Source organism: Mesoplodon bidens (assembly GCF_964165515.1).
Source record: "Mesoplodon bidens genome assembly, chromosome: 14".
In the NCBI taxonomy this organism is placed as follows: Eukaryota; Metazoa; Chordata; class Mammalia; order Artiodactyla; family Ziphiidae; genus Mesoplodon; species Mesoplodon bidens.
Window position 1 is genome coordinate 9,048,884 of NC_138170.1, and position 20,601 is coordinate 9,069,484.

Here is a 20,601-nt window from a genome sequence, read left to right on the forward strand (position 1 = left end):
TACATTTAAAGCATTGGTTCATCAGACTTCCAGAAACTGTTATAGAAAGCAGAAAACAGAAACCCTACTACCCCATGGAGATCATAGATCTGTCCAAACTAGAAAGCTTCTCTTATCCTTCTTAAACACAAATTTATTTCACACACACCCTGTGCCCTGCCTAAGGAGTTCAGTACTTTTGACTGCCTTTCCTATCGGTAAGATTATGAAATGCATTCTCTCTCTCTCAACCTCTCTCTCTCTCTCTCTCTCTCTCTCTCTCTCACTCTCTCACTCACTCTCTCTCTAACACACACACACACACACACACACAACACAGCTGCTGTCCACATCCATTTCTCCAACACCGTGCTACACTCTGTAAGCTGCTATTTGTCTAGCCCAGGCCTTTCTCTTCTTTCTGCACCTTATCTAACTTTTTGGGCCAGTCTTTTTCATATCATCTCTTCTGTGTCCTTTCATGAGAATTCCCTCCACTGCTAAGTCAGGACTTATAGGTACAGACAACCAATGTAAGCAGAAATGGCTTTATTCGAGGGACACAACCATTGGGAAGGCTAAAGAAAGGGATTCCAGGCTGAATTCCTTGGAATGATTATGAAATGACACTGTAGAAGTCAACAGTCAAGGACACTGCTGCCTCTGCCACAACCATTCTGCTGATCCAGAAAGCCTCTAACCAATCAGTGTGCTACTGTTTCAGCTGCCAGCTCCAAAGCCATGTGTCCCCCACCATGTTGGGAGCAGCTGAAGTAAGGAGCCACATCCAGAGATAGTGACCCCAGGTCCATGCCATTTCTGCCAGGCTCTGCACCTGCAAAAATAGTTGCCCTGTACCCTGTCTCTTTCTCCCAATGGTCTCCTACCCCAAAGCAAAGCCTTGTGTGACTATCTCTCTCCACTTTATTGAAGGGGTCTCCTTAAATCCACTGATGAAGAGGACCTACATCACATCCCAAACCCAAGTTGCAACAGTCTGCAAAACGTCATTTAATCTTTCCAGTCTGCATGAGAAAAAGGGGTTGGAATGGGATGTTAAAACAATTCATACATCCACTATGCTAACATTTTTTAAATTTGATATTGGTAGAGCCAGATGCATTAGCCAACACTTATTTTCATGGTTGGTTCAGCCTTATTCTAAATTGAAAATGTCTTTCTTTTTCTCAGGTGTTTCAATACTTTATCAGCAGAGTCCGTCAGAAGCTGCACATTGTTCTCTGCATGAGCCCCGTTGGGGAGGCCTTTCGGTCCCGATGCCGGATGTTTCCATCCCTTGTGAACTGCTGCACCATTGATTGGTTTGTCCAGGTCGGTGACATCACAGGATATCTCTTTGAGAATTAGGACTCAGTTGATTTTATTTTTTAATGAAGTATAATTGATTTACAATGTTTCAGGTGTACAGCAAAGTGATTCAGTTACATATATATATTCAATTGTATATATATATATATGTGTGTGTATATATATGTTTCAGATTATTTTCCATTGTAGGTTATTAAAAGATATTGAATACAGTTCCCAGTGCTATACAGTAGGAACTTGTTACTTACCTATTTTATATATAGTAGTGTGTATCTGTTACTCCCAAATTTCCAATTTATCCCTCCCCCCACCTTTCCCCTTTGATAACCATAAGTTTGTTTTCTATGTCTGTGAGTCTATTTCTGTTTGTATATAAGTTCATTTGTATCATTTTTTAGACTCCACATATAAGTGATATCATGTGACATTTGTCTTTCTCTGTCTGACTTAACTTAGTATGATAATCTCTAGATCCATCCACATTGCTGCAAATGGCATTATTTCATTCTTTTTTATGGCTGAGTAATACTCCACTATATCTATCTATCTATATCTATCTATATCTATATCTGTATATAGATATAGATATAGATATACATTACATCTTCTTTATGCATTCATCTGTCGATGGACATTTAGGTCTCTCTTCCATGTCTTGACTATGGTAAATAGTGTTGCTATGAATATAGGGGTGCATGTGTCTTTTTGAATTAGAGTTTTTGTCTTTTCCGGGTATATGTCTGAACTTGCTTGATTTTAAAGTGGTAACACATTGTCCAATAACTCCTCAAGGGTACTTACATTAGCTTCAAAGCCCACTAGGAATTTACTCATGTGCAAGGGATGACAATGACAATCATTGAACAAAGGCAGAATAGAATTTATAAAGAAGAGAAGGCTATTAAATTTACCAGTGTAGAGTTACCAGTGATCTTGACAAGAGCTGTTCCCATGGAGTGATGGGGTAGAAGCTTCAAGAGAGAAGAAAGGAGGGGACTCAGAGGCAACTCTTTCAAGGAGTTTTGCCACAAAGGAACACTATGAGATGGGTAATAGCTAGAGGGGTATGTGAGGTCAAGAGAGAAGTATTTTTTTAAGTGGAGAACACAAACCACACATGTGTGTTGATGGAAAAGATTCAGAAAAGAGAATTATATTGATGGTGCAGCAGGGTTAAGCATTGTTGGACCAGTGTCACTGAATAGGCAAGAAGGGATGTGATGGCTTCACCAGTGAAGGGGCTGACATGGGCAGGGAGCACGCACAGCTCACCCCAGAGTGTAAGCTCACAGATGCAAGTAGAGGGGAAGACGTGGGGCTGAAAATTCATTGAAATTCTGTTTGCATTGCTTCTGTTTTTTTTTTTTTTTTTAGTGATGTGGGGAGCAAGGTAATGAGCTGAGAATGAAGAGGAAAGAGGAAGTGTTAGCAGTCTGAGGAAGTAACATAGGGTGCAAAATACTCATGAGGGTACAGGAGTGACGGATGAGACAATGTAGAAGCATTTCAGGGCTGAGCTAAGAACCCGCTTGAGCTAGTTGACATGAATTGACAGTGAGGTCAGTCAGCACAGCTGTGAGGGTTTTCTCCAGCCGTGCTACCTGCACAGTTGCAGGTGTGGGGTAACAGAGAGTTGCACTTGACTGAGCAAAGAGACAAGAGAGGAGCAAAGGAGTTGAGGTGAACAGGACAGTGATTATAACCATGAACCTGACACTCAAATTGTATAATAAACAGAGAGAGGACATGAGGTCCTCATAGTGGATGTGATTTTACTCATGCAATTATGCTAAAAATACCCACGTTTATTCAATCAATCAAATAGTTTTTGAAAAACTTCTGTGTACCAGACACTGTGCTGGGGTCAGCAAATGCAGACCCAGGACCTCCCTCAAATGAGCACAGCCATTCAATTCATGAAACATCATGGACATGAGTAGGAGTTAACAAGGTGAAAGGGGGGGACAAGGCAAAAAAGACTTTCAGATAAATGCATTTTTCTTCATAGTTACACTGTGTATTATGGAAATGAGCAACAGACTTTCCAAATCATATCTTTATTTACAGTGGCCCAGAGAAGCACTTCTTTCTGTATCAAAGACGTTTTTCTCAAATGTTGGTGCTGTAAATGAAGAACTGAAAGAAAAGCTCTCCCTCATGTGTGTGAATGTCCACTTGAGTGTCTCCAGTATGGCGGAACGCTATTACACAGAGCTCCGGAGACGGTACTACACAACGCCCACCTCCTACTTGGAACTCATCAATCTCTACTTGTCTATGCTGAGTGAAAAAAAGAAGCAGTTGGTTTCAGTAAGTTTAATATTATTAATTTAAAAAAAAACTTCTTTTTTTGCTTGGACTCAAAACTTTTGCCAGAATGAGTGGAAGATCTATGTTCCATCTTGCCTACTGGACCTCTCTCCATCCCATACATGACTTTGAAAACCTACAGTATGACCAAAAAGTGTCTCATGCTGTCAGTCAAAAGGCCTTCCCCTTCTTTGATATTTAGATTTTGTCTTCTATCATTTACATAAGGGTCCTTGACTCAGGAGCATGGTATGGACATTGCAACAGAATTAAAGTTAAGCAGAGAACTAGTCACCTCTGCAGTGTTTAATAAGAAGGAGACCTTTTTGTTAAATAATAGAGATGGGGTTTGGTGGTCTAACATGTCAGTGGTTCCCATTAAGAGCAAGAACTTCGGTGTCAGGCAGACCAGGTAGCACTTCTGCTCTACCTCTTTCTTCCTGTACAACCTTGAGCATGTTTTGTAACTGTTCCAATCTTAGTAGAAAATAAGGTTTTAAAAAAATATGTATCTACCCCTTGGATTGTTGTAGACTTTAAATAAGATACGATTTGTGAAGTGCTTGGAATATGACCTAAAACTTATGAGGTGCCCAGAAAATAGTGGCTACTATCATCATCATCATCAGGCTATTAACATGATCTAAAATCTTCAACATTTTAAGCAGTAAAAATGGAAGCATTTACCAATTAGATATTTTAAATGTTTTTCAGAGGATTTTTACCTGGTAAATGTATGCCTAGTAAAATAACGTGACACATATTTTTGAAACATGACAATTTGAACCACGTTTTCTGTCTCACCCTCAAAAAACAGTTATTCCGAGGTGCCTTCTTTACCAGATACCACTCCTTTGATCCTAGTCAAGAATTTCCTACCACCGGGGAGTAAGGTTCAGATCAGCAACTAGGGCTAAGTACCCAGGACACTATCTCCAGGGCATCTCAGCCCTGCTGATCCACCCTGAGGAAACAAGCTCCCAGAGCTGTGACCTCCAGGAGTTTCTATTTGAACTCGTCCCTCATTCATTCAACATGCTACCACGCTACCACAGGAAATAAGAGTAATACAGTGTGGGCCTTCAGTGACGTCCTACTCCTGTGGCCAGGGGGCATGGGTCCAAACCCACTGTGGTGAATATCAGGGCCATTTCCTACAGTTCTGTTACCTGAAGCTTTCTGTACATTCACAGTGTTAAGTATTACAAACTGATTCACCAATTCTGCAGATGTGAAATTCTAGTACATGAGTAAGAGATGCCAGTAAACTTATAATACTCATCATAATAGATATTTTCCTTGTCATCTAGGCACGTGAACGGGTAAAGAATGGTCTCAGCAAGCTGTTAGAAACAAATGTACTAGTCGAGAAAATGAAATTAGATCTTTCAGCTTTAGAACCTGTCCTTTTAACAAAATCACAAGATGTTGAAGCCCTGATGGACAAACTGGCAGTGGATCAAGAAAATGCTGATCAGGTATGCAGCATCACCCAAGAGTGGGTGAGAAGGCTTTGACCACCAACTGATCCCTTATATACAATGACAAATGATTGGATTTTTAAATATGCTATTAAAATAACTAAGTGATAGGTCAATTTAGCCATGCTTTTAAGCCTGGCTTTCTCCCTGAGAATGAGTGAACCCAATGAGTGGGACAGAGAGAGTTGTGAGAATAGTACCAGCTGCAAATATCAAGCAGCGAATCTTCTCCTAAGAAGGAACTGTTTGTTCTAATAACTTTGTCTCCATTATTATCAACATGGCATGAGACGGACAAAGGAGAGCATAAAATGCAGTAGAGCCAAACTTCTTTCATCATTGATCTAATCCAAAGGGGCAAATGTGACTCACTATGATTGGCTTTGCTTTAACACATTGAAATTCAAATACTGAGACCACTTAAGCAGTCGCGTTTCAATGGTTAGGTCCGAAGCGTTGTGCGAGAAGATGAAGCGATAGCAAAAGTGAAAGCCGAAGAAACCCAAGCCATAGCTGACGATGCTCAAAGAGATCTTGAAGAAGCTCTCCCTGCACTCGAAGCTGCTAACAAAGCACTGGATTCCTTAGATAAAGCGGATATATCTGAAATCAGAGTTTTCACAAAGCCCCCAGATATGGTCATGACTGTGATGGAAGCCATCTCTATTCTCTTGCATGCCAAGTGAGTACTTCACAAGCAACCATTACCAAAATACCTGGTGGAATTTCTTTACTATTTTCCTCCATTTTCATTTACATGTTTTAATTCTATTCTCCACCCTCTCATCAGTTCGGTCTGTCATTCAACAAATTGATTCCACAAGCATTTTCTTGAACATCTACTTTGCACTAGATGATGGAAAATATAAAGTTCTTCCGTACAAGGCACTTACAGTCTAGTAGGGAGAGAGGCATGAAAAATAATAATTTCAAGACATGTGAGAGTTGCATAGTATTAGGAGTGCCAAGAAAAGAGTGCCTAAATCCCCCTGCGGAGGTGTGAGCAGGTTTTCTGGGAGACGATGCTCAGATGGAGAGTGGACCATGGGGAGAGCTCAGGGATCTTTGATGCTCATGGGTTGGGTGGCACTGGGCAGGAGGGCAGTGATTGAATCATGAACGGTCTTGTATGCTGTGCTAAGTAGTTCAGGTTTCACCTAGGAGATATGCAGTTTTCAAACTTTCTTTAGTAATATAAACTTTTCTTCAATAAAAATTGTGTTATAAGAAGCCTTTCCAAGTAAAAGTGATCAAAGTGAAGGTAGAGGGCCCAGAGCATTCCCCCACCAGGCCTCCCTACTAACCCTCTGGCCAGCACCTCGGTGGGACCTGGGGGCTCTTCAGAGCACAGATAGAGAGCCCTGGCCACAGGGGACTGAGAACCATTGAACATTGTTGACATAATCAGATTTTCACGTGAGAAAGACCAACCTGGCCAAAGTTCACAAAGAGTGAGTCTGACTGAGAGACAAAACCAGTTCAAACGTGATTGTAGTGTCCTGGCAAGAGATTTTAGGATCTAAACCAAGCAAAGGAGATAAAAATGTGAGTGCCTGGGCCATGTTTTAAATAAAACTATGATTCCTATAATGCCTTACATTTCTATGACTCTATGATTTTATAATTGTTCCTCTACCAAAACTGTGTTGTATGGAACATTAGTCATCCAACTACTTGTCCCCCGTGAATGGCGGTGCACATAACTACCAATTACTGGGATTATAGTATTGAGATTAAAACTACCCACTTTTGGGGATAACATTTTTAATTAATTTATTTTTATAGAGATATAGTTGTCATACAATATTATGTTAGTTTTGGGTGTGCTACATAGCGATTTGACATTTGCACACATTGTTAAACAATCACCACGATAAGTCTAGAAGCCATCTGTGGGATAATATCTTTTTTTTTTAACTGGACCGGTACTTTAATACTATTTTTTAAAATTATTATAAGTAACACATAATTGGACAACATTAAAAACACATCTTTGTAACTTCTTTACATTAACTTCAATTTTCTGTCTTGCTTGGAACTAATAATAGTAACAGTAGCAGTAAAACAAACCTCATTTTGAGGGGGTAACTAATATAAATGTCATTCTACAAATTTTGAAAGTTAGTTAGATGCAAACAAAATAAATTTGTATAACTGTAGCTCAACCAGTAAATAAGAGCATTTGCAGAAACACCATTGTAAGTATTTTTTTAAAAAACAAACTATACACACTATGAAAGTAAAATTGCATAAATATATGCCTAGAAAACAAAAGTAGTAGCTCGTGGTGCTCTTAAAGCCTAGTAAAATGCTTTCAGTAAATTGTGTTATATTTGCTCTATAATAGGAAAACTCAGAGCAAGTTAAACGTTACATGACTAATAACATAAACAACTGACATAACTCTGTCTGAATTCCATCTAATCATGCCTAAGTGATATACTTTCTTTTTTTTTTTTTTTAATTTTTGGCCACGTTGGGTCTTCGTTGCTGCAAGCAGTCTTTTCTCTAGTTGCGGCGAGCCCCCACACGGGCTTCTCACTGTGGTGGCTTCTCTTGTTGCAGAACACTGGTTCTAGGCGCGCGGTCTTCAGTAGCTGTGGCACGGGCTCTAGAGCGCAGACTCAGCAGTTGTGGCACACGGGCTTAGTTGCTCTACAGCATGTGGGATCTTCCTGAACCAGGGCTCGAACCCGTGTCCCCTGCATTGGCAGGCGGATTCTTAACCAATGTGCCACCAGAGAAGTTCCTGATTTTTTTTTAATCTATGGGATAATATCTTAATGTCCTCAAAGGAATACATTTCTTTGGTTCTTACATTCCCTCATTACAATGCTATTAACTTATCATGTGTTATTTTCAGGCCTGATTGGCCAACGGCAAAGCAACTTCTTGGTGACTCTAACTTCCTGAGAAGGCTTTTAGAATATGATAAGGAAAACGTTAAGCCTCAAATCCTGGCAAAGCTTCAAAAGTATATTAATAATCCTGATTTCGTGCCTGAAAAAGTAGAGAAAGTATCCAAAGCATGTAAATCCATGTGCATGTGGGTCAGAGCGATGGATTTGTACTCTTGCGTAGTCAAAGAAGTCGAACCAAAGAGACAGAAACTCCGCACTGCACAGGTACATCGTCTGTGTTGTGATATTTTGTAGAATCAAAGACCATGATCATCAATCATTCAAGCTCCCTTTGTGGTGCCGCTGAGACCCTACACAATATAGATAGTAATCATGCTCTTGAAAATTAGTTTTTGTTTTAAAAAATAGCTAGCAAAGATTGTTTTTTTCAGAAATGACCTCTGAAATCAGCCCTTTTCCAGCATAAAAGGAAAATAAGTCCTTAGTATATTCATATCGTCAGGCCTATGGTAATTTTTTACTTTATTTTAGCTCTAGCATCTGATACTCTATGTTTCTATTCGCTAAATACTCCCACACTTGATGAGGTTCTAAAAACCAGCTTAACCCACAATTGGATGTGAGGCCCCAAGCAGAACAAAGAATGATCATTTAGTGGAACAGGTTACCAAAAGAACCACAGCTATAGAGCAGGGGTTGGCAAACTTTTTCTGTAAAAATCCACACAGTAAATATTTTCAGCTTTGCCGGCTATATGGTCTCTGTTGCGATTACCCAACTCTGCTGTTGCAGCACCAAAAGAGCCATCAACAATTCAGACACGAGTTAATTGTGGCTGTGTTCCAATATAACTTTATTTATGGTCATTGGAAGCCAAATTTCATGCAATTATCATGTGTTACAAAATATTATTCTTCTTTTGATTTTTTCCCCCAACCATTTAAAACTGTAAAACCATTCTCAGCTCACAAGCCACACAAAAACAGGCAGTGGGCTAGATTTGGCCTGCAGGTCATAGTTGCAGACCCGTGCTCTAGAGAACTAGTTAGGAAAGATAGTTTTCACTATTGCATGAGTATTTCATTTGTTTTATCACTTAAAGTTAATAGTCCATTTTAGTAACTAATTCATCCTCAAATGCTTGGTACATCTGTTTATCTAATTCTTCTATGATTTATTCTGTTGGGCTTTGGTTTTGTTTGTTTTGTTCTGGTTCTGCTTTTATATTTTATTCTCTCATATTTGTTTTAACTTTGTATATCATATCACAATCTTTTAGGACAAACTTTTAAGAGAAAGAAAACATAAATCCTATTTTTTTAAATAACCTATTATAAATGGGAAAATTTGACCTTCTTTGGGGGCCTGTTCTGATTTACTTGATTTTATTAGGCTGAACTTGATATTACAATGGCTACTCTGAGAGAAAAGCAAGCAATACTAAAAAAAGTGGAAGATCAAATACAGGCCTTACAACATGAATATGACAAAAGCGTGAATGAGAAAGAATGTCTGGGTAAGTAACTCATAAAATTTATGCTGGTCAGGAAATGCCTAATTTTCAAAAGGAAAAAGAGTTTTCTGGCAGTCAGGTCTCAGCCTCCATCCAGTATGTAGGGCATATTTGCATTAGATGGATGGCCTTAACCTTCTAGTATAACATTAGTATATTGTATATATTCAACTCCTACATCTGAATAAGGCTTTGGGGGGGGAATGTTACATTATAACACAGAGCAGCACATGAATTTGATCCAGAGAATAAATACCACAGGGGCAGGAAGAGAGCGCTATCTTCAGCCAGAGTAAAGGAGTATAAAAAAGGAACTCTCATCATGGAAGAGGCAAACTTGGACTTGGCTCTGAAATGGGTACTAGTGCTGAATTGGTGTCAGGTTTCCCAGAGATGTATTGACATCATTAGCTAAGTAATGCTCATTCCACTATAAGCAGAAGCAGGTGAATAAACTTCTTTTACTGTAGGCAAATATTGAACAACATAACCTGGTTTTCTTTAAATTTTCTAGCAAAGACAATGGCCCTGACCACAGCACGTCTGGTACGTGCTGGAAAGCTGACGGCTGCATTAGGAGACGAGCAAATCCGATGGGAAGAAAGTATCCAGAAATTCAACGAGGAGATATCGAATATCATTGGGAATGTGTTCATAGCAGCAGCTTGTGTGGCCTATTATGGGGCCTTCACAGCCCAGTACAGGCAATCGGTGGGTAAACGTGCTTTCTGTGAGGAGGGGTGAGAAGCAGCTGAAACAGGGAGGCAGGGTGTGTGTGTGTCATTTTTCCAAGTTTAGAGGGAGGTTCTCCATGAACCTTAGGTATTCATTCCACTGCCCCCAAGTCAGTGATGGTTACCCCTAGGCTTTCCTTAACACAGTCCCCCTTTTCCTCTCCCGCCTTAGAAAGTTACTCCTTGCTTGCTTACACAGGGACCTGGGGAAGAAAAAGAGACAAGGAGTCTTCCCGACTTAGGATCGAACCAGGATGAAGTGCTCTGAATTGGTGAGGGCCTGCTACAAAGGGCTCAACGATGGGAAAGAGAAGGAAACTGAATTATTTGGAGATATTTGCAAACCACTTTTATGAAATGCCCTCCTAAAAATGTTTTGCCCTGTCCTTGAGTTATAAAACCTGGTTGGTATAGGACTCGTATAGATTCTGTAGGAGCTCAGGGATCATCTGACACCAAGTGGGCAGTGGGGCCAGGGGTGCTCTTGGGGGACAGACAGGTCCCTAGTGTGCATGACTGTGCCACTCGTTGAAGGAGGTGACATGGTAACACCCCTCTGCCCCACCTACTAATTGCCAGTAACACCCAAGGTCATTGTGATAACTCCCAACTTCTCCATGTGCTCCCAGACTCTCCCACCTACACCCGTGGGTGTAGACTACTGTGACAACCCCTTTCATTTCTACACAAGAAAACTGAGGTCCAGACAGGGCGTGTGACATGCCCAAAGCCACAGCTGGTGAACAGTATAGTTCTAGCCCCCAGGTCTCTTATTAGTCCAATTCTTGTGTCCTGTGCTCTGATGCCAGGATGCCTGTGGAGTCTGGTAGTGATCTCAGGTGGCCTCGGCCTGCAGTGGCTTGAAGCAGGGTTTCCGTTCCTGGCCAGCAATTGAGGTTGGGTCACGGTGGGGAGAGCGCTAAGTCCTTGCCCTAGACCAGTGGCCAGTGACAAGGCCCTGGCCCTATGGCTTTGCAGAAAAAGAATTCCCACAAAAACAGAAAGTAGTGAAACAAGTAAAGTATTTATTATGAGGAAAAAAGAGTACAGTACATGTGGATAGACACACGGGCAGGCTCAGAGAGAGTCGCGCCCTCATGGCAGTTTGAATCACTTTTATGGGGCATTTTTTCCGGGTTTCCTTTGGCTAATCATTTTGATTTGCCTGGTTCAAAGTATGTATTTGGTATAGCTCAGGATTTCCCATGTGTGCGTCCACATCTCTTAGCCAAGATGAATTCTACCATAGAGGCCTATGGGTAAGTGAGCATTAGTTGACCTCACTCCCCCTTTGACCTCCAAGGAGCCTTTCTGTGCATGTGTAGTCGGGGAGGTCTCCTGACTTCAAGAATGAGGAATATGTATCTTCTATCTGGGCAGGGCCCAGCCTCCTCTCTCAATTGTCCTGTCATTCCCATCTGAGCGTATCGGTCCACAGGAACAAACTCAAACCGTTTGCCCCCGGTACCCATCTATCTCCTGCCTAAGTAGGACTTGTTGTGTGTATCTTCATTTACTGAGTATTCCTGACTCTATACCAACTTTTCTCCTTCTACAGCTTATAGAGTGTTGGATCCAGGACTGTCAGTCTCTAGAGATCCCAATCAATCCTGCCTTCAGTCTCATTAACACTCTTGGCGATCCCTACGAAATACAGCAGTGGAACACAGATGGGCTGCCCCGTGACCTGATATCAATGGAAAATGGCATTCTGGTCACTCAAGGGAGACGGTGGCCTTTGATGATTGATCCCCAAGATCAGGTGTGTAACCAGCACTGCAGATAAAGAGCAGCCTATTAACTCTGCTTAATATTGCACTATTACAAGTTCTAAAAGTGGACTTTAACATACTTGTAAGAATCTTGGAGATTTAGACCTAGAAGGGAGTTGAGATGTCTTCTAGTCCACGTCCCTCATTTTGTGGAGGCAGAAAGTAAAAAAGGAAGAGTCCAAGTGCTCTAAACACTTGATTTTTTTTAATTTTTTTTATTGAAGTGTAGTTGATTTACAATGTTGTGTTAATTTCTGCTGTACAGCAAAGTGATTCAGTTATCCATATATATGTGTGGGTGTATGTGTGTGTGTGTATCTATCTATATATCTATATCTATATCTATATATAGAGAGAGATATATACAATCTTTTTCATATTCTTTTCCATTATGGTTTATCACAGGATATTGAATATAGTTCCCTGTGCTATACAGTAGGACCTTGTTGTTTATCCATTCTATATATAATAGTTTGCATCTGCTAATCCCAAACTCCCAATCCCTCCTTCCCCCATCTCTTCTCCCCCTTGGCAACCACAAGTCTGTTTCTGTTTCATAGATAAGTTCATTTGTGTCATATTTTATATTCCACATATAAGTGATATCATATAGTATTTGTCTTTCTCTTTCTGACTTACTTCACTTAGTATGATCATCTCTATGTCCATACATGTTGCTTCAAATGGCATTATTTTGTTCTTTTTTGTGGCTGAGTAATATTCCATCATATACATGTACCACATCTTCTTTATCCATTCATCTGTCGATGGACATCTAGGTTGTTTCCATGCCTTGGCTATTGTGAGAAGTGCTGCCATGAACGCAGGGGTCTGCACACTTGATATTGATTGGGTTTGTTTAGGGGGTTGACTATTTGTTTTCTTTGGGAGCAGAAATTCATTCCTGTCCTTGTTCTTTGTCCCTAAGAGGTCTAAGGAATGAGAAAGAAGTCAGGGTGTGATGAATTTTAGGGCAAGCCTGCCTGGAATTTACAGAATCCCATTATCTGAACTTAAGTCCATGGATCAATTGTTCTAAATGGGGTTTAGAAAAAGGAATCCATTTGAAAACAAGGGAGACAAGCTTGAACACCTTAAGCATGAGCTTTTTTCCTAGATGGGTCTTTTCTTCATTTGCCCCAAATTTGAACAAAAGCAAGAATCCCAAACATTAGATTTAAAAAGTATTTTTATTTGCATTGGGAATGGTATATTTTTTATCTTTTTCTTATCTTTCAAACTTGTTTCTAGATTGAACAAAATTTCTAAACTTTAAAAACTTCCACCTTTTTACAGACTCAAAAGTAAATGTCCTGCTTTGTGTTTTCTCATACAGGCAAACCGTTGGATAAGAAACAAAGAAAGCAAAAATGGTTTAAAGGTCATTAAACTCACGGATAGTAATTTCTTACGCACACTTGAAAATTCAATCCGACTTGGTTTACCCATCTTACTGGAAGAGGTTTGCTTTTTACTTTTCTTTTCTTAGTTAGTTTCCAACCTTCAGATCACATCTGGAATCCTATACAGGCTGTGTCTGCCTCACACTAAAGACCCCCGTCAGCGCACTTTTCTAGCTGGTCAAACCAATTGCTTTTCTCCTTAAACAATACACTCTCAGGCTTCCCTCGTGGCGCAGTGGTTGAGAGTCCACCTGCCGATACAGGGGACATGGGTTCGTGCCCCGGTCCGGGAAGATCCCACATGCCATGGAGCGCCTGGGCCTGTGAGCCGTGGCCACTGAGCCTGCGCGTCCAGAGCCTGTGCTCCACAATGGGAGAGGCCACAACAGTGAGAGGCCCGCGTACTGCAAAAAAGAAAAAAAAAAAAAGAGTCATGTACCACAATGTTCATTGCAGCTCTATTTACAATAGCCAGGACAAGGAAGCAACCTAAGTGTCCATCAACAGATAAATTGATAAAGAAGGTGTGGCACATATATACAATGGAATATTACTCAGCCATAAAAAGAAATGAAATTGAGTTAGTTGTAGTGAGGTGGATGGACCTAGAGTCTGTCATATGGAGTGAAGGAAGTCAGAAAGAGAAAAACAAATACTGTATGCTAACACATATATATGGAATCTAAAAAAAAATGGTCATGAAGAACCTAGGGGCAAGATGGGAATAAAGATGCAGACCTACTAGAGAATGGACTTGATATGGGGAGGGGGAAGGGTAAGCTGGGACAAAGTGAGAGAGTGGCATGGACATATATACACTACCAAATGTAAAATAATATCTAGTGGGAAGCAGCCTCATAGCACAGAGAGATCAGCTCGGTGTTTTGTGACCACCTAGAGGGGTGGGATAGGCAGGGTAGGAGGGAGGGAGACACAAGAGGGAAGAGGTATGGGGATATATGTATATGTATAACTGATTCACTTTGTTATAAAGCAGAAACTAAGATACCATTGTAAAGCAATTATACTCCAATAAAGATGTTTAAAAAAAAAAAAGCACTACATTTCCACTCACAAAACTTGCTCTGAGTCACTTTTCAAATGGCTTTACAACATGACTAGGTAGCTTATAATTTTGCTACTCTAAACATTACTTTTCTTTGGAAAACAAGCCCTGTGGATAGTTACTCCCATCAAGTTGGTTCAGTTGAACATACTAAGTTCTAGAGGCGTGGCACATGCAGTCCATGACTACAGGGGATGGAAGGTTTAAAAAGTAGATCCCAGAAGATGAAAGCTGCTTTAACAAGTATTTTCCTTGTGAACATCAAGGTATATACTTCAAAACACTTCAGTGACAAAAGATTTGCTCTACTAAAGAATCTGCTTGATAGCTAAACACTTCAGACCACGAAGTTAACATAGGTTACATATACTTCACAACAAACGCCACTTTGGTCTGTTAAAATAAGCCAACATGAAACTAGAAAAGAAAAACTAGCTCTGTTTTAGTGCCTAAAGTATCACAGTATCTCACTTAGTAGAAAGAAATCTTATCTTCCCCTTAAGTAGCTGTCGTGCCATACAGATTTTTAAATGTTAACAAAAATAAAGAAATATTTGAAAACATATTATCAGAGGAAATGGAGACAGAGTGTTGAACACGTAGCCAAGTAATCCTCAGGTAGAGCTTAGTCTACTTCTTCCACATGGGATTTGTCATAGAATAGACTTTAAAAAGCACAAAATTGTATCATGGATAGTAAGGGAAACCTTATCTCATAGACTTTTGTTTTAAGAATTTGCATGCTTGGGTACCATATCACAATATGAAATAGATTTGTTAACTATTGATTACAACAAATTTTGACAGCTCCTGGGCCACGGGCCCCCCTCACATACATGCTGTACAAAGATGTTTGTCATGGGGTCTGTTGGCAATGTCTGCATGCCCAGGTTCTTACCAAAAATCAGATTTGCTTTGACGGAAAAAAAATTGCTGTCATGTAGAATAGAGATCCACAAACTTCTATAAAGAGCCAGATATTTTAGGATTTTCAGTCTCTGTACAAATATTCTCTGAACACATATTCTTCTTTGTTTTGTTTAGTTTGGGGGCTTTGTTTTTTTGTTTTACAACCCTTTAAAAAAGGTATAAAACATTCTTAGCTCAAGAGCTATACAAAAACAGGCCCCAGAGGACCAGATGGGCCTGCAAGCTGGAGACTGCAGCTCCTGACTTAGAAAAACCATGAAGGTGAACAGAGCTTCCTTTGTCTGGGGTCTGTTCAAGGATCACCCTGTGGGCTCTTCTTTCTTAGCTGCTTTCTCTTGGGGCCGAATCGTGTGTAAGTTTAGTCCAAATAAATATATGTCCTTCCGATGCTCTTATCTCTTTAGAGTATCTATGGAACAATCCCTGGAAAATGTACGCTGTTAGAGGTAGTGAGAGGAGTTTAAGACATCCATAAGATCACAGAAACATTGCCCGTTCAGAGTACAGTCTGAGGCCTAAGAAATTTGGAAAAGTTGCTGCCATCCATTTAATGACTTGTTTTTTATATTTTTGTATTAATGTTTAAGCTTAGAGAGATCCTGGATCCAGCTCTGGAACCCGTCCTTTTGAAACAGACTTTCATCAGTGGTGGACGATTGCTCATTCGCCTTGGAGACTCGGACATCGATTACGATAAAAACTTCAGGTTCTATATGACGACCAAATTGCCAAACCCTCACTACCTGCCTGAGGTACGAGCTGCTGGTCTGAGAGGATTTTAATGGTGTGATGGGTCTCCCACCTCTTCCCCTCTGCCACGCCCCTCCTCCCACCCTCCTCCACTCGCTTCTCTTCTGAGTCCCGACCCTGATTCCAGTCGCCGTTCTGCTCACCTTCTGGTTGGGACTCAAATCCCTCCCCGCTTGGCCCCCAGGCCCCGCCCTGTCTCACTCCCCTGTGCTCCTTTTCGGCTCCTGCCTTGTTCCTCCAGGTCGCCAGCCGCTCCTCGGGACACAAGACACCACTCCCTTCTAATCATTCTTCTCTCTCCTCAGAACAAGGCCATTTGTCCCCTCTTATTGTGGCTAAGAAATGAATCAGAGCCTAAGAGAGCCTCTGGGGGAGGGGGTACCTGTCAGTGTCTAAGTGTGCAGGTACCCAGCAGACAGCCTGCTTAAGAACTCTGGTGACCAGCAACATTGGAGAATCATGATTCTAACGTTCAGTGTCTGTACTTAGAGTTCTGGGGAAGAGGCATCTTCTCCCTTCCCCTTCCTCATGCTCTCAAACTATTTGAAGGGAGCTGTGTGAAGCCCACGTCCATACACAGGTCTCTGAACCATGGTAAGATCCAGAAGAAGTGCTACTCTTGTGCTGCAAAGCCCAAGGCAGTTGTCACAGAAATGAAGACAGCTGGGACCCCTTTCTCCCTTCCTGCAGGGGACGCAGAGAGGCAGCTCTACCTCAGCAAAGCCCACTGCAGACTCTGGTCCAGGCACAGCCACTCACTCTGCAGGGTCTTCCCTGCCCCGCGGGCCTCCCCTTCTCTAATGGGGCCCAAGCAGTGAGGGAAGGGACTTCACTCAGACCTTCAGTCCTCCATGCTCCACTAAAAATCATCTTAGGATACAGCATTCCAAAGAGTGTCCTTTCATTTTAGTTACTGAATTCCTCATAGTTGTCTGTCTTCCCTAGATGTGTTCTGGTTGAATAAAATTGACACATTTCTTGCATAAAATGAAGGAAATGCTACTGATATTAAAAGCCTAGGTCAGGGTTTTCCTTGTCAACCTCAAGCAGTTTAATTACACAGCTGCTGCCAGAGCTCATATCCCAAGTTCCCTTTTAGAGTTGAGAAAAGTGACCCATGTGCTGACTCACAGCCTTTGATTTCTCACTTTATTTAACTTTTGAGAGGGAACATCACACACCTCCCCAACCCCAGCTCTGTGACTGCAGGTAAATTATTCCATTTCTTGGATCTTCACGTCAATCAACTATAAAGTGGAGACAAAGGCCACGTCAAGGATTTGTTTATGAAGATTAAATAAGAATAATGTGTGTAGATAAACAGCACGGTCCTACTGTATAGCACAGGGAACTATATTCAATATCCTGTGATAAACCATAATGGAAAAGAATATTTTAAAAGTATGTATATGTATAACTGAATCACTTTGCTGTACAGCAGAAACTAACACAACGTTGTAAATCAAATATACCTCAATAAAATTAAAAAAATTTAAAGAATAATGTGTATAGGGACTTCCCTGGTGGTCCAGTGGTTAAGAATCTGCCTTCCAATGCAGGGGATGCAGGTTCGACCCCTGGTCGGGGAACTAAGATCCCACATGCCGTGGGGCAACTAAGCCTACACCGCAACTACTGAGCCTGCGCGCTCTGGAGCCCACGCGCCACAACAAAAGATTCTGCATGCTGCGACAAATATCCCACATGCCACAACTAAGACCCAACACAGCCAAATAAATAAATAAATAAATAAATAATTTAAGAAAAGAATAGTGTGTATAAAATATATGACATTCAAACACTTATTATATTTGTGATTTTTGCTGTTGACTTATTCAATAACATCAGAATATTATAGTAACAATTTTTCATAAAAATAGTATGATGAGACAAAATATGTAAAGCTCTATGTATTATTAATAAGATCATCTTTTTTTTACATCTTTATTGGAGTATAATTGCTTTACAATGGTGTTAGTTTCTGCTTTTTAAGATCATCTTTTTAACAAAGACAAAATAAGTGAAAGTTGCTATAACTAAGTGATTTTTATTAGTACATTTAGTCCTCACAAATACCCTATGCATTGTTCCTATTTTCCCAATTTTTAAGGATCAGGACCTGAAGCTCAGAATGGACTGGCTTGTCCCACATCCTACATACACTTACGGGTACAACTAGCACTTGATCCCTGCTTCTTTCTAACCCTTCACTGGCTCACCTTTCCTTAAAACATCATTCTCTAATGGTGGCATTTGAGAAACAAGATTATCACTCATGGCAGCAGGGAAAATCACATTATAATTTTGTAAGACTGGGATTTTATTCCTTGCCGTGTGTGTGGATAGTGAGTTCACCATTGGACCCAGGATACATCCAGCTGGGTAATAATGAGCCCTGTTCTAATAAAGAAAGCAGTTCCTACTTTATTCGTCTGAACTGATTACTCTATGCGTCTCTTCTAGGTGTGCATCAAAGTTACCATCATCAATTTCACTGTAACCAAATCAGGTCTGGAGGATCAGTTGTTAAGGTAAAAGAAAGGGTGTGGCGGGGGCAAAGGTTTCCTAATATTTTGTTTAGAAATTTTGACTAAGAAAAAGATTAGCTCGCAAATAGGGGATAGGAGCAAATGATGAAAGAACAAGTGAGGGGAGACGTAAGTTTGCATGTTTAAATGGGAGAGGCTAGAGGTAAAGCACCTTCTTTAGGTGTGACCAAAAATCACTTCATGGAGGTGATGGAATTTCAGAGTCTCCCATGTCGGGTTGGAAAGAATGTTCCAGGAACCATTTCAGCTTGGCACAAGCAACCGTTAGAAACAGAAGTTGAATGACTAGAGACATCAAGCACTGAGCAGGTTTTCCTAAGAGAAGATGAGAAGAAGCCATGGGAGCTGTGGTCAGGTGCAGGTCTCTGAAATACAAGATAAATAATCAGAACTTATACATAGTGCTTTGAATAGCCACTGGGATACCCAGCAAAAGAGGACCTTGTGCATTAGGATGTGCCTTGTAGCATTAGTATTCAGCTAAGTAGTATTCAGGATAAGACAATGAGAAATGGGAAAAGAAAAATAGAAGCAACTTCAGGGCCCTGACAAAGACCTAATTTATGGATTCACTTTGGCATCAGTGATGTTGTGCGGCTTGAGAAGCCTGAGTTGGAAGAACAAAGGATTCAGCTCATTGTGAGGATCAATGCTGACAAAAACCAGCTGAAAGCTATCGAAGAGAAAATCCTGAAAATGCTCTTCACATCTGAGGGAAATATTCTGGACAATGAAGAACTCATTGACACACTCCAGGACTCAAAGGCAAGTAAAATATTTTTATTATTTATAGAAAGTGTGTTAATTTGGGCTTCCCTGATGGCGCGGTGGTTAAGAATCTGCCTGCCAACGCAGGGGACACTGGTTCGAGCCCTGGTCCGGGAAGATCCCATGTGCCACAGAGCAGCTAAGCCCGTGCGCCACAACTACTGAGCCTGTGATCTAGACCCTGCGCTCTAGAGCCTGTGAGCCACAACTACTGAAGCTTACGTGCCTAGAGCCCATGCTCTGTAATGAGAAGCCAGCACAATGAGAAGCCTGTGCACCACAACAAAGAGTAGCCCCTGCTCACCGCAGCTAGAGTATAATTGCTTTACAATGTTGTGTTTGTTTCTGCTGTATAACAAAGTAAATCAGCTATATGTACACATATGTCCCAATATCCCCTCCCTCTTACATCTCTCTCCCACCTTCCCTATCCCATCCCTCTAGGTGGTCACAAAGCACGGAGGTGATCTCCCTGTGCTAACCTGCAGAGTCTTTTAAAGCAAGAACGGTAGCCACCCCTGAGCAGCCGGGGCAGACACAATAACGTGCCTGGCTAGCAGGCCCCTCACCAACCGAAGGGAAAGGTAGATAAAATGTAACAACTGCTCTTCTTGTCTGCATTTTTCAAACAAAGCATGTCACATAACGAACTGGGACAAGATATAAGTTGAAAGGAATGACACAATTACATACACATATTAATGTCACCCCACTCCAGGAAGCTTCCCTGGTCTTCCCAGCTGGAATGAATCGCTTCCTTCTTGGAACACCTGACACCTTATCTGCACCTCTAATACAGCACTTGTCACTGATTACCTTATGTCATAGCTATCCAATTACCTGTCTTTTCTCTTCTGTTAGGTTGTTAAGTTCCATGCAGCAAGAATCTATTTTACAAGTTGTGTGAGTTCTTGGCTTTCCCCTTTGCCAGCTCAGAAACCCATTTTCCTGGGTCTGCTAAGTTGTTACCACCCTTCTGTCTGCTATTTCCTCTTCTGTTCCTCCCATTTTTGTGGATTTGCAGTGTTTTTAAAAAATCCCTTCACTATCAATCTGTCATGGTTTCAGTAGGGAGTAAAGGAACATGTATTCTGACTGCCGTCTTTATCTGTCAACTAGTTTCTGTGTGCAAGGATTTACCTTGAAAACATCCTTT

The 20,601-nt window shown here is 41.0% G+C and overlaps 1 protein-coding gene across 1 annotated transcript in view; it reads left to right on the forward strand.

The window, feature by feature from the left end:
- The window catches only part of DNAH6 (dynein axonemal heavy chain 6), a 274,144-nt gene that overhangs the window by 173,533 nt on the left and 80,010 nt on the right, over window positions 1–20,601 (forward strand). Inside the window, exons 48-59 of the mRNA XM_081255033.1 lie at window positions 1,171–1,311; window positions 3,376–3,618; window positions 4,929–5,096; window positions 5,546–5,781; window positions 7,963–8,224; window positions 9,353–9,476; window positions 9,988–10,184; window positions 11,766–11,969; window positions 13,316–13,441; window positions 15,966–16,130; window positions 18,592–18,659; window positions 19,262–19,442. Coding sequence (XP_081111159.1) covers window positions 1,171–1,311; window positions 3,376–3,618; window positions 4,929–5,096; window positions 5,546–5,781; window positions 7,963–8,224; window positions 9,353–9,476; window positions 9,988–10,184; window positions 11,766–11,969; window positions 13,316–13,441; window positions 15,966–16,130; window positions 18,592–18,659; window positions 19,262–19,442 — 2,115 coding nt within the window. The remainder of the gene's footprint in view (window positions 1–1,170; window positions 1,312–3,375; window positions 3,619–4,928; window positions 5,097–5,545; window positions 5,782–7,962; window positions 8,225–9,352; window positions 9,477–9,987; window positions 10,185–11,765; window positions 11,970–13,315; window positions 13,442–15,965; window positions 16,131–18,591; window positions 18,660–19,261; window positions 19,443–20,601) is intronic.